We start from the raw sequence: 12,963 nt of genomic DNA, 5'->3' as shown, positions 1-12,963 counted from the left end.
CCATGAATAGCATATGTCCTGAAGTATATACTTTTTAATGTATAATTATCAATATTTATTACCAACTGACATTGTTTAAGCCAATGTTCTGTTACACAAAAAACCTTAATTCTATTATGATTTAAAAATAATTCTATTTCTAATAATTTGCTAGCCAAGCCTTGAATGTTTTGATGTACAATAGAAAAAGTCTGCTTAGCTGTTGTCTTATATACTAGTTTAAATCTAGCTTAGGGCTAGATTTTCTGTCAACACAAGGTTGGTGTATATAATTATTATTACTACTACATAAAATTATAGTAGATCCAGGGTCTGATAACAAACATGTACCAGACTGGTTAATATTATATGCTATTAACATAGCAAGTTCTCGCTTATATCTAGATGGCAGATACACTGTATTCTTTGTCAAAGTAAAAGATTTAATACACAAATTAATGTCAAAGTAAAGAAATGCATCACGATGATGATTTGTTACATTATACAATTTTAAATTCATATTATGAATTAATCTATTTTGTTCTTGTGTCAAACCAGGTAGGTACGGCAATGTACACAACATAAATTTACATTTAGTCTGACTACTAATTTCCAACATTTTTTGAAATCCTACATCAATATCCTTATTTTTTATATTTAAACTATCTCCATATAGTATAATTACAATATTATTCTTATTAAAGCTAAAATGATCAAGTGATTTGATTATATAATTAAATGAACTGTTAGGAGTGCAAATATTAGTGACTTTAAGCCCTAAATTGTTGAGCATAGCGCCAAAATTTAGGTTATTTTAAAAAGATTATCGTTTGTCTGTATATTATTTTTAGGGTCCAGGTTCGAAAGGGTCTTATTACGAATATTTCATAGTCTGTCCGTATGTCAATACAGCCTGTATTTCATAAACCGTGATAGGTATAGAGTTGAAACTTTCAGATGTATTGTTGTTGCTATAAATAATAAAATAATAAGACCGCCTCTTTGGTACAGTGGTTGACGCGTGAGCGAAGCACCTGGGTTCGATTCCCGGTGGAGACGAAAAAAAAAATGTATCGGTCTGGTAGGACACAGAAGGCTAATCACATACTTGTCCCTAAGGAAAATCGATCAGATTATTAATTATTGTTCAAATATCATTATAATGGGGTGACGCGTCTACATAATAAATGGTGCAACAATCAGGATAGCTATAATAGTTCAGGATACATCGCCCATTTTTGCAAGTGACTACTATCAAGCTGATTTTCCGTTTGTAGCTTTATTTTGATGAGACACCGAATAATTTCGTGTACGAAACTCTCGATTGTGGTAGCTAACAGAGATAACAAGGATAAAATTTTTTGATTTGATGGTTCTCAAATATTTATTACGCAATTTGTAGGACAATATGTCTGTTGAATTATATAAACATTAATTAAGTGAAAACAAAAACTCAGCTTGTTAGTAATCATTTATGATGACCTCGTTATCGATAAACTTTGGAAAGGGGGACTCTTTGAACCAACCATAGATTTTGTAGGACAAATATTTTTTCGAATAATTTAGGTAATTATCTTGAGATTGAACAAAAAAATAATTCAGTTAGTAATAAATATTTGAGAACCATCAAATCAAAATTTTTTATCCTTATTATCTCTGTTAGCTACCACAATCGAGACTTTCGTACACGAAATTATTGGGCGTCTCATCAAAATAAAGCTACAAACGGAAAATTAGCTTGATAGTAGTCACTTTCAAAAATGGGCGATGTATCCTGAACTATAACATACTTACACACTACAATAATCTTATCTATACATATAATAAATCTGTAGAAGGGTCAATTCTGTACATAGAAAATATTGAAAAAATAAATACCAGGGGGTGTTACTGGATCGATACCAAACCCAAATATGTGATTAAAAAAATTTTTGTCTGTCTGTCTGTCTGTCTGTCTGTCTGTCTGTATGTGAAGGCATCACGTGAAAACTAACGGTTCGATTTCGATGAAACTTGGTATAATTATAACTTATTATCCTGGGCGTAAAATAGGATACTTTTTATCCTGGAAAAATACGTAGAAAAAAATAATCTTAATTTTTCAGTTTTATCCATAGACGTTGTTCTGTAGAACCGCGAACACACGTTGCGTATTATTATAGGCCTAACCGTATTTGGGTCCAATAGATATTTATAAGATGTCATTGTCAGAGTTACTCAAAATGAAGAAATAAACCATCCACGCGAAGACCGACATCCGCGCGGACGGAGTCGCGGGCGGAAGCTAGTATAATATAAAAATGAATCGCAAAATGTGTTGGTAAGCGCATAACTCGAGAACGGCTGAACCGATTTCGATAATTCTTTTTTTATTATATTTCTTGAAGTACGAGGATGGATCTTATGTAGAAAAAACGTAAACATGTACCACGGGCGAAGCCGGGGCGGACCGCTAGTTTACTAATTAATTACCCTGTGGTGTGCTCTGAGTTACAGTTGGAGTGAACGGTTTCAACGCTTTCGATTGCTCCTCCGGTGTGCCATACTTGTCTAGTATTTCCTTTGCGACCTGCAATGTATATCGAAAGGGTTTTAACGAATATTAAGAGGATTTTTCAATGGATATTGGACCTTATTGTCTGGTAATAAGGTAGAGAATTCGCCTAATGTATAGTGAAATGGTGTAAACAAACATTGAGACGATTAGTATACAATTGATACTAAGATAAGACCTTATTGCCCGGATATAAGACAGAGATTTGAATCCGATCTGGAATGTACATTGAAACAGTGACGTAAGCAAAACAGGACTTTTCATGACATGTTTTTCATTAATTATAACCGTATTGTGTCGTCATAGGGTAGAGATTTGAATGCGACCAGCAATGTATAATGAAATGGTGTAAAATAACATTCAGAGGGTTTTTCTTGCAATGGATTTTCGACCTTATTGAGTGGTTAAAGGATAGAAATTTGCCGAGTGCCACACGTCTTTTTTTATTTTAATACGTCACCTTATAAGTCTCCGTATTCATAACCTCCTCTAATATTTTCTTCTTCTCGTCTCTCATTTTCGTCAGCTTTACTCTGTTCTTGTTCAAAGTCCACGTGTAGTACGACGATATAGCCGACCGTAGAAATATAACCCTGGAAAATTAAAATTTATGTGTTATTGTATGGATCTAATAATATATGGTGACATTTTCTAAATAGGCATGTGGCAAGTTGATCTTAGCTTCAATAATTTGCCTAGGCAAGTAGTTAAATATTAATCGAAATAGAATCTAGTCGTTTAATTGAACTACTACCTACGTGTCATTCAGGAGGTTAATTAATTGGCACCATTTAATAGAGCATAGGCATTTAATGAAATGGCTATCACCCTTATCATTATGTGCGTTCCAATAAGTATATATATACATATATAATTTAGTATGTTTATAGACATATTATATTCGATCATAAACATTTATTCATTCAGGACAAAAATGTCCTGATTATTATTTCTATTTCGTCATTCTAAAGTCTCGCTTATATAGCATCCTACAAAGGACATATAATTTCACAGATTAAGAAGATAATTTTCTATTTCTTTTTATTTTCTAGACTTTATGTTAAGATTACTATCAATACATTACACAATATGAATCCTTCGAATATTATAAATGGGAAAGTTTGTGAGAATGTGTGTGTGTGTGTGTGTGTGTGTTTGTTACTCTTTCACGCAAATTCTACTGAACCGATTACGATAAAATTCAGCACACATATAGAGGGCGGCTTGGATTATCACATAGGATAGGTTTTATCCCGGAAATCCCACGGGGACGGGAACTATGCGGTTTTTCCTTTGAAAACGCGGGCGAAGTCGCGGGCTCAAATCTAGTTGTATATATAAACAAACGCATCTGTCTCGTATGCCGTCATCTTTTTCATACGTAATCTTCAACGTAATGAGTCAGAAATAACGCATCACAGCTTGATAACGATTTACTATTCTTACTTCTGTATGAAATTATCTTTATAATTGAATATGCTATTTATTCCCCAAATATTATTCATGTATCACAATCATCATGAACGTGTAAGTATATCAACGAAAAACGTCTTAATCAACATCATCAACTCATATTTATCCCACTATAGAAGACTACTGCGACTCCACTTAAGAAATATCGATCACCTCTTTGCTTGTTACATATAGATATACCTACACAATATAGGATTATAGTCAGAAGTCGTTTTTAGTTGCTTCTCCAAACATTTTACATCTTAAGTTATCCTATAACACATAACCTATTTTAAAACTTTAGTACCAATACAGTACCCATAGTCGTTGGGTCAACGTGCGTAAATCTACCTAGTGCACACTAAAAGTTTTGCGTTTCTAGCCACCCATAAATGTTTGAATTTTGAATGTTATATTTTTTTAACCTATGAAGTCTCATAAGTTGAGGAAAAAAAAATTTGGCTGGAAGCTCGTGTCAATTTTTTTTTATCTCAAGTTGAAGTCCGTTGTCCGTAGCAAAAACGGAACTAACACGAAACAATTTTAGGGCGATGATTTTTGATGATTTTAAAAGTTCGTTTTCTCCGAAAGCTTGCACTGCACGCCTTCAAAATACTTTTGGGAGGGAAGCACCTTATTTGAGCACTGTAAGGCATTGATATGCTGAATTTCATCGCGGCCGTGTTTCTCTTAATGATGAAAGTCGTGAAGGTCGACCCTCAACTGCGATCACGGAGGAAAATATGGCTACCATCAGACGACTAATTTAAGAAAATTGCCATATCACTTATTAGGAGATTCGAGGACATCTGGGGATTGGTATGAGACAAATTCAGAAAATTTTACATGAACATTTCAAAGTTAGGAAGCTTGGTTGCCGGTGAATTGCTCCCAAACTCACTCCAGAACAAAAACGACATCGAGTAGATTGGTGTTAAGAAATGCAATTAAAGTACAATTACGGACATTCTAATGCCGTGTATAATATCGTGACAGGACATGAAATATGTATATATGGTTATATTCCAGAAAGAAAACACCAATATTCTTTGTGGGTGTTTGAAAGTGACAGCAAACCAACCAAATTGAGGCAGGCGAGAAGGGTTGGCAAACAAATGATTGCATTATTTTTCTCTTAGACGAATCCTGTCTGCACTATCCCACTTGAGTAACAAAAGACTGTTAATGCCGAGTGGTACACCACTATTTTTTGCCCAATGTCTTAGAAAAAATAAGAGAAAAGCGACCTAGAAGTCGCATCTTGTTGCACCATGACAGTGCTTCGGCGCACACCGCGAACAAAACAAAGTCATTTTTGGCTACTGAAAACATAGAGCACATGACTCATGCCGCACGCAGTCCTAACCTAGAACCTTGCGATTTCTTCCTTTTCCCAAAAATCTATGATTCAATGAGTGGTTCGACATTTACGAGACCAGAAGAGGCCGTGGTTGCTTTCAAACAGCACGCAGAAAACATACCCTCAGACCAATGGTCCTCATGTTTCCAGAAATGTTTTGAACGGATGAAAAAGTGTTTTAAATGTAACGGAGAATACTTTAAAAAGTAGTAAATATAATATTGGACAAATAAATTGTTTTGTTTATTAGTTACGCAAAACTTTCAGTGTGGCCCACGTATAAATAGAATTTGTAACTGGATCCCCGGCTAGGTCTAGAAACATTATACCCTATAGCCTTTATCACACCTACAACTTACAAGGCTGTAATAAAGAATGGCGCAAACTTATTAATACTACCTATCTATACTTAAATCTATACTATTATAATATGTACTTCACTACGTAGTATAAAACAAGGTCCCTGTCTCTGTCTATCCGTCCCTATGTGTGCTTAAATTTTTAAAACGTCGCGACGGATTTTGAAGCATTTTTTTCAGGCAGGTATTAGTATTATTTGTTAAGTTTTCCACAAAGCGTGGGAAGCCTGACGCGCACAGCTAGTTTACACTAATATTATAAAGAGGAAAACTTTGTTTGTTTGTTTGATTGTAATGAATAGGCTCATAAACTACTGAACCGATTTTGATGAAATTTGGCAAAGACAATCTTTAGACCCTGAGGAAGAACATAGCCTAAGTAGCCAATAAAAAGTAGCCTATGTAGCCTAGTACGGGCGAAGCCGGGGCGGACCGCTAGTATATTATAAAGCTGGAGAGTATGTTGGTCTGTTTGGTTGGTTGAACGCGATTATCTCAGGAACTACGGGTCTGAGTTCGATTGAAAAATGATTTCAGTCTGAGATAGCCTATTTATCGAGGAAGATTATATATCATCACGCCAAGACCAATAGGAGAGGAGCAATGCGAGTAAAACCGCGGGCAACAGCTAGTACTCTATAACTGTACGATATTGTTTGAGCGCGATGATAAATCGATGACATCATAATTTCAAGTGAATGCCATAAATAGACTGCAAGGTTTTAAAGGAAGTGCAATAACACTTGATTATTTGTGAGAATATGTTTTAGTTAAAAAGATCTTATTGCGCCAGAAAATGTAGAATTATCTGGGGGCACGGTAGTGCCCCCGCCAAGACGAGCCAAGCGAACAAGCACGGGCACTACCTACCTTTTCTCGAAGCGCTTCGACGTTTTTTTGAATCCTCATAAATTGGGTTTGGATTATGCTAGATCAACAAAATTTTCGGGATATATTGTCAATAGCGGACTTATTGAACATATTAAGTTTTAATTACATTAGCTTTTATACTTCAGATTTTATTTATATCTAAAAAACGCTAATTTCGTCACTGACTCACTGATGATCATCAAAATTCTTAAGGTATTTCCTAATGTCCTAGAAAGCTGAAATTTTGTATGTAAGCTAGTATTAGCACACAAACAACAAAAAAATTATAAAACTTGTAACTTTCATCCCCCAATCCCTTAAACTAGGGGATGGGAGTTTGTATGAGACCTGTAATTTTAAATTAAATTTTGATGACGCTAGAGGTCTAATCTAATAATCTAAAACTTGGTTTCCCTAGATATATATATGTATAGGTACTCCTTGTTAAAAAAAAATTAAAACTGTAATCGACATACTTATAAAATTTTGTTACAAACAACTTACAAAAAGAAATGAAATCCCACCAAAAACATTTTCATGTAAAATGTTGCCAAGACGAGCCCATATGACTCGCACTGTCAAAAAGTTATCAGATCTCATGTAGAGCGAAGCTTCTAACACTACACGCCCTAACTCTACAAGGCCTAACTTCACAAACTCTACACCTTAGTCAAAATATGTGGCTTGGCCGTTCGTTACTACAAGAACTATTGTATAACACAAAAGTAATGCACAGTGAATTAATTTTTCACCTTACGCCGATGTGAATGTAGCGAAATGGCCAAGCCACATATTTTGACTAAGGTGTAGAGTTTGTGAAGTTAGGCCTTGTAGAGTTAGGGCGTGTAGTGTTAGAAGCTTCGCTCTACATGAGATCTGATAACTTTTTGACAGTGCGAGTCATATGGGCTCGTCTTGGCAACATTTTACATGAAAATGTTTTTGGTGGGATATTTTATTTCGTTTATTAGGTACAGAATACTATATATTTAATGAAAGTGATGTATGTATAGTGTTATCTATATCATTTGTTGGAAATTCTTATTAAAAAATGCAAAATAGGTAGGTACCTATGTCTTTATATCAATTTTTGAAATAATAGAAAAAAATCGATCAAGAGGCGGGATTCGTATTTGTTTTACTTAGCTACAGTATCTGTGCGGCCGCAGCATAAATGCTTGTATACAAGAACTACTCCTACAACTATATCTACTACCTACATATTTTCTTGCGTACAAGAACTACGCCCACTATATCCAGCATACTCACAGCACGGGCAGCACGAGCAGCGGCGACGCGTACATCACCGAGTGCACCCAGTACTGGCTCTTGCCCACGTACATGAAGTAGTACAGCAGCGCGAACAGCACGTACAGCCCCACAGAGTTCACCATTATCATGCCGATCACGCGCTTGTGCGTCTGCTCTTTGTACTCCCCGTCTTTCTCTATACTCTTTATCGTTTCTACTATATCTACTATACTAACAGCACAGGCAGCTGTATATTCCCCTACTTTTATATCATCAGCAACAACGTCTATAGACGCTAAGCGAGCCACCTGTCTATGTGTCCTAACCTACCTAACCTAACCTAACTACGCATATCTACTCTAACCAATAGCGTACAAGAACTACTCCTATATAAAATATATCTGCTATACTCACAGCACGGGCAGCACGAGCAGCGGCGACGCGTACATCACCGAGTGCACCCAGTACTGGCTCTTGCCCACGTACATGAAGTAGTATAGCAGTGCGAACAGCACGTACAGCCCCACAGAGTTCACCATTATCATGCCGATCACACGCTTGTGCGTCTGCTCTTTGTACTCTCCATCTTTCTCTATGCTCTTTATTTTAGTTTCTAGTTCTTCGAGTATCTCCTTTGTCGTTTTCTTGCGCTGAAAGGGAGGATTGGGTGCTTTTTAAACACAGATAAACATATATAGGTACATTCTATAAACATAAAAAGTTTATTATCACAGATAGTACGATTCAAACTTAATGGCGGCTCGGAACATCGTACGATGCGCAAAAAACAATTTTAGACTTTAGCGGGACGTTAAGGGACCAGTGCGCACCCGCACTCGCAACTGCACCTAACTTCCGAAACGCCATTAAGTTCGCCATTTATTACATTTAAAACTCGTGATTAGCGTATTGTAAATATCAATAGAGACCATCCATAATATGTTCTGTGATCTATACTACTACTAACTAGTTACAGTATGAACGGTCGCTATCAGTTTGGATCGGGAACTTTATAGGATTAAAAAGAAAGAAGAATATTGGGAAGAATTGCTGATAAAATAAACTCAAATTTACTTTTACCTATTTTGAAAAAAAAGTCCTCATGTTTTTCTATGGTTGCTAATTATTTGGTTTGTTCTGTAGCGAAAATATTTTGGAATTTAGCTCGAGAGATATCGTTAAATTTCCTTATCATTCTATACAAGGACATGTTTTGCTAAAGTGCCCGATATTAGTTCCGAATTATCACAAAACAAAAATAGATAAAATATACAATAAATAATAAACACCCATATGTAACCGAAAAATAAATTATATTGCTTATACCATTCACATAGCAATATTTAACAAATTTTAATAGCCAGCTTTCACTGCATTTCGCTTTAGTATTTAAAAAAAAGTTAATGTTGATTTTAAAAGATCACAACATCACACATTGAATACAGCAATTTGAGCCATAAAATATACGTTTGGGTACTAATAACTAATGCGTATTAATACCAGAAAAAAAAACATAGAGAAAATCTAATAAATAAATTTTCTATTTTAAGCACATTTTTGTTAATCACATTAACCTTATTAATCACCTTAATGTAGAAACCTTGAAATTATACAATTATTCATGTAACGGTGCATTTACACCAAACGAACATAGAGCTCTAGAGCTAGAGCAAGAGCATTTTTTCGTGATCTTTTAGTGTAAACGAAAACTTGTATTCAGTGTTGTTCAGTATTAGAACATTGCATAGAATCTTTTCGAATGCACTAAGAGCAACGAAAGAATGCTCTACGCCGCGCCTGTTTACACTAAAAGAATTTGACATGGTGGAGTTAGAAATTAAAATGAGCATTCGCTCGTTTGATGTAAATGCACTATAATACAATTCATAATATAATACGATCTAGAATCTATTTTCTATTTAATACAAGTTACATACCTAATTGCTTTGTTGTATTTTGAATTGATTTATGTGTATCTATAGGTACTATAAGATTGGCCTGGCTTCGGGTTGATGAAATAAACTATAAAGTAGTTTTTGAACCAACATAGATCTTTGTATTTTTAAAACAATAAGAATTTCGAGTTAAATAGTAACTAGCAAATAAAAAAACTTCTTTAATAACTATTTCCTTTCTCATTCGCAACCATCATCGCAATATTTTTTTGACAGTTTTTAACTGATACTTCTTTAAGTCGAATTATGTCAACAAGTGTATTATAAATTATTAAATCGTTCCAGTAATTTCCGAGATTAGATCGTTCAAACAAACAAACTCTTCAGCTTTTAATATTAGCTATAATATTTGTGAGAGGAGAATGCTCAAACGTGTTATAAATTTCAAACACTGAAACAGTGTACTTCAAAAATCTAGGTCATTCGCAAATGAAAGTCGAAAATGGCTAGACCGTAACGAACGCCTAAAGGCGTTATCTTCAAGTATTGAAATAAATATAACTTACTGGCTATTGTAAGTCGATGTTACTTAATAGTGACGTCATTCATCAACATAGTATGTAGTACAAACGAGTAATTTGTATGTTTTAATTACAGTTAATTCACGTAGAAGTTTTGTCCGGTAAATCTCCTGCTATTCCATATAAACTTAATAAATTATTATTTTTTCCAGAATAGAGGTAGTTAAGAGTCGTATCTAAATCTATACATAATATTATAAGCCGAAGATTCTGTTTGTTTGAACGCGCTAATCTCAAGAACAACTGGTACGATTTGAAAAATTCGCGGAGCCACGTGGGTGAAACCGCGAGGCGCAACTAGTCAAATATAAAATTTGACACTCTAGCTCGATGAATGAAAATATAGATCTAAAATAATTCTAAATCATTTAAAAAAATGACATACAGATAAAATATATTCTTCGTATCATCATTTTTAAAAGTTTTAAATTTCCGTTTACTTTCAATGTCTCAGTTACCATTGCAGTTCAACATCGATATGCCAATCAATCATAATTTTACTTTCTAATACTTATGTAATACTAGATTTCCGCCCGCGGCTTCGCCCGCCTTTTCAAAGAACAACCCGCATAGTTCCCGTTCTCGTGGGTTTTCCGGGATAAAACCTATCCTATGTGTTAATCCAAGTTACCCTCTATATTATGTGTGATAAATTTTATTGCAATCGGTTCAGTAGTATTTGCGTGAAAGAGTAACCACACACATACACATCCTCACAAACTTTCCCATTTATAATAATTATTACTAGCTTACCACCCGCGGCTTTGCCAGCTTTGTCTAAAACCTAATAAATCTCGTGTCACAATGTTTGTCCTCAATGGACTCCTAAACCACTTAACCGATTATATTAAAATTCGCACACCATGTGCAGTTCGATCCAACTTGAGAGATAGGATAGTTTAAATCTCAAATCGTTTTAGAGAAAGCGGGCGAAGCCGCGGCCGGTAAGCTAGTTATAACAACCTTCCTGTTGAATCACTCTATCTATTAAAAAAAAACCGCATCAAAATCCGTTGCGTAGTTCAAATTCAAATAATTTATTGCTTACCAACCAATTTTATTATTTAAACCAGTAGTTTTAAAGATTTAAGCATACAAAGGGACATAGGGACAGAGAAAGCGACTTTGTTTATATACCTAGTTACCTACTATGTAGTGATGATTAGTAGGAGTAGGATAGGATAGTTGGATTGCTCATCAATTCAATTTTATCGAGATATTACAGTCAAGCTGGCGTATATATTATATTATTGACGCAATAACGACTATTTTATTAAAAATACGATGTATTTCAAATATAGCGGTCAATGTTCAAAATGCTTTCAAGTTTATTACTCATTACATTTATTTGATCCAAAAGATACTATACAACGAATATCGAGCGATAGGTATACGAAAAAACTTCTATGTACTTAACTACTGTATATAATATATTATAATATTATTTAATTTTCACAATTTCTCTTTCTTTTCATCTGCGCGTAAAACTGTAGAAGCAAATTGCTACACACAATATTATATATTATGTATTTAAACATTTATTCCTAGCCCATATCGATAGTATATATATAAATAAATAAGACATCTTTTCTAGTATAAGTAAAAAAAATGTAGACGAAATCACGGACGAAAGACAACTCAATAATACCGCCTACATACCATTCAATTCAAATTGATTAATTATGAAAGTTTTTGACACAAAGACGAAGTAGTTTAACTACCAATTTTTACCAGTTTCAAAAACTGTAATGCATTTTTTATTTTCATTCAAACTTCTTTACACGCGTTGAGAGTAAAATTTCAAGGTCGCGTCATAGCAAGACCGTCACGTCCTGAAGTAAGGCGACGATTTCAGTATCTTTGAATCTTGCCAAAGAAGTTTCACTTCTGACACGTGTGCTCGGCACACACGCTCTTTTTATTTCAATCAAATAAATATTAACATGATCTTGCAGTTTTTATTATTTTGAAACTCAGTTCAAGAACTAAAATTTCATTTTACATTTAAAGCTTGATGTTTTAAATACTTTTCGCTATAAAACAAATCTAAACTTAATATTATAAAGCTGAAGAGTTTGTTTGTTTGAACGCGCTAATCTCGGGAACTACTGGTCCGATTTCAAAAATTCTTTCGGTGTTAGATAGCCCATTAATCGAGGAAGGCTATAGGCTTATCATCACGCTAAGACCAACAGGAGCGGAGCCACGCGGGTGAAACCGCACGCAACAGCTAGTAATAAATAAAATGTATTCAGTTTTTTATTCATAAACTATGCAGCAAACAAAATTAAATACCATATTAAAATAGAAAAATATTTTCATCTTGTTTCAAAAACATTAACATATTGCATATAAACATAATATAAATAAAACAAATACTGAAGTTACATATCCAACAACATCAATTGTATAAGAAACAATACAATATGATTCAACTATATACTTCAATCTGTTTATATATTGTTCATTATTCAAGAATTCAGTCCTCTATATACATTTAATTATATACAAATATATTCTGAAATACAGTAGGTTCCTCGATGACCTCTTGTGTATATATTGTTGAGGTAACAAAGACTACACAACTTGAAAAATAAATCGTATGATGATCTTTAAGATAACTGTTCTATTTATAAATAACTAGCTGTACCCCACGGTTTTA

The 12,963-nt window shown here is 34.2% G+C and overlaps 1 protein-coding gene across 1 annotated transcript in view; it reads right to left on the bottom strand.

The window, feature by feature from the left end:
- LOC123704195 (endoplasmic reticulum junction formation protein lunapark-B) overlaps positions 1-12,963 on the bottom strand; it is a 34,150-nt gene that overhangs the window by 18,419 nt on the left and 2,768 nt on the right. Inside the window, exons 2-4 of the mRNA XM_045652507.1 lie at positions 8,240-8,475; positions 2,994-3,126; positions 2,452-2,548 (exon numbers count right to left, since the gene is read on the bottom strand). Of these exons, the coding sequence (XP_045508463.1) occupies positions 2,452-2,548; positions 2,994-3,126; positions 8,240-8,475 (466 nt within the window). The remainder of the gene's footprint in view (positions 1-2,451; positions 2,549-2,993; positions 3,127-8,239; positions 8,476-12,963) is intronic.

Source organism: Colias croceus, chromosome 28 (assembly GCF_905220415.1).
Source record: "Colias croceus chromosome 28, ilColCroc2.1".
NCBI lineage: Eukaryota > Metazoa > Arthropoda > Insecta > Lepidoptera > Pieridae > Colias > Colias croceus.
This window is presented reverse-complemented; position numbering and strand designations above follow the sequence as displayed.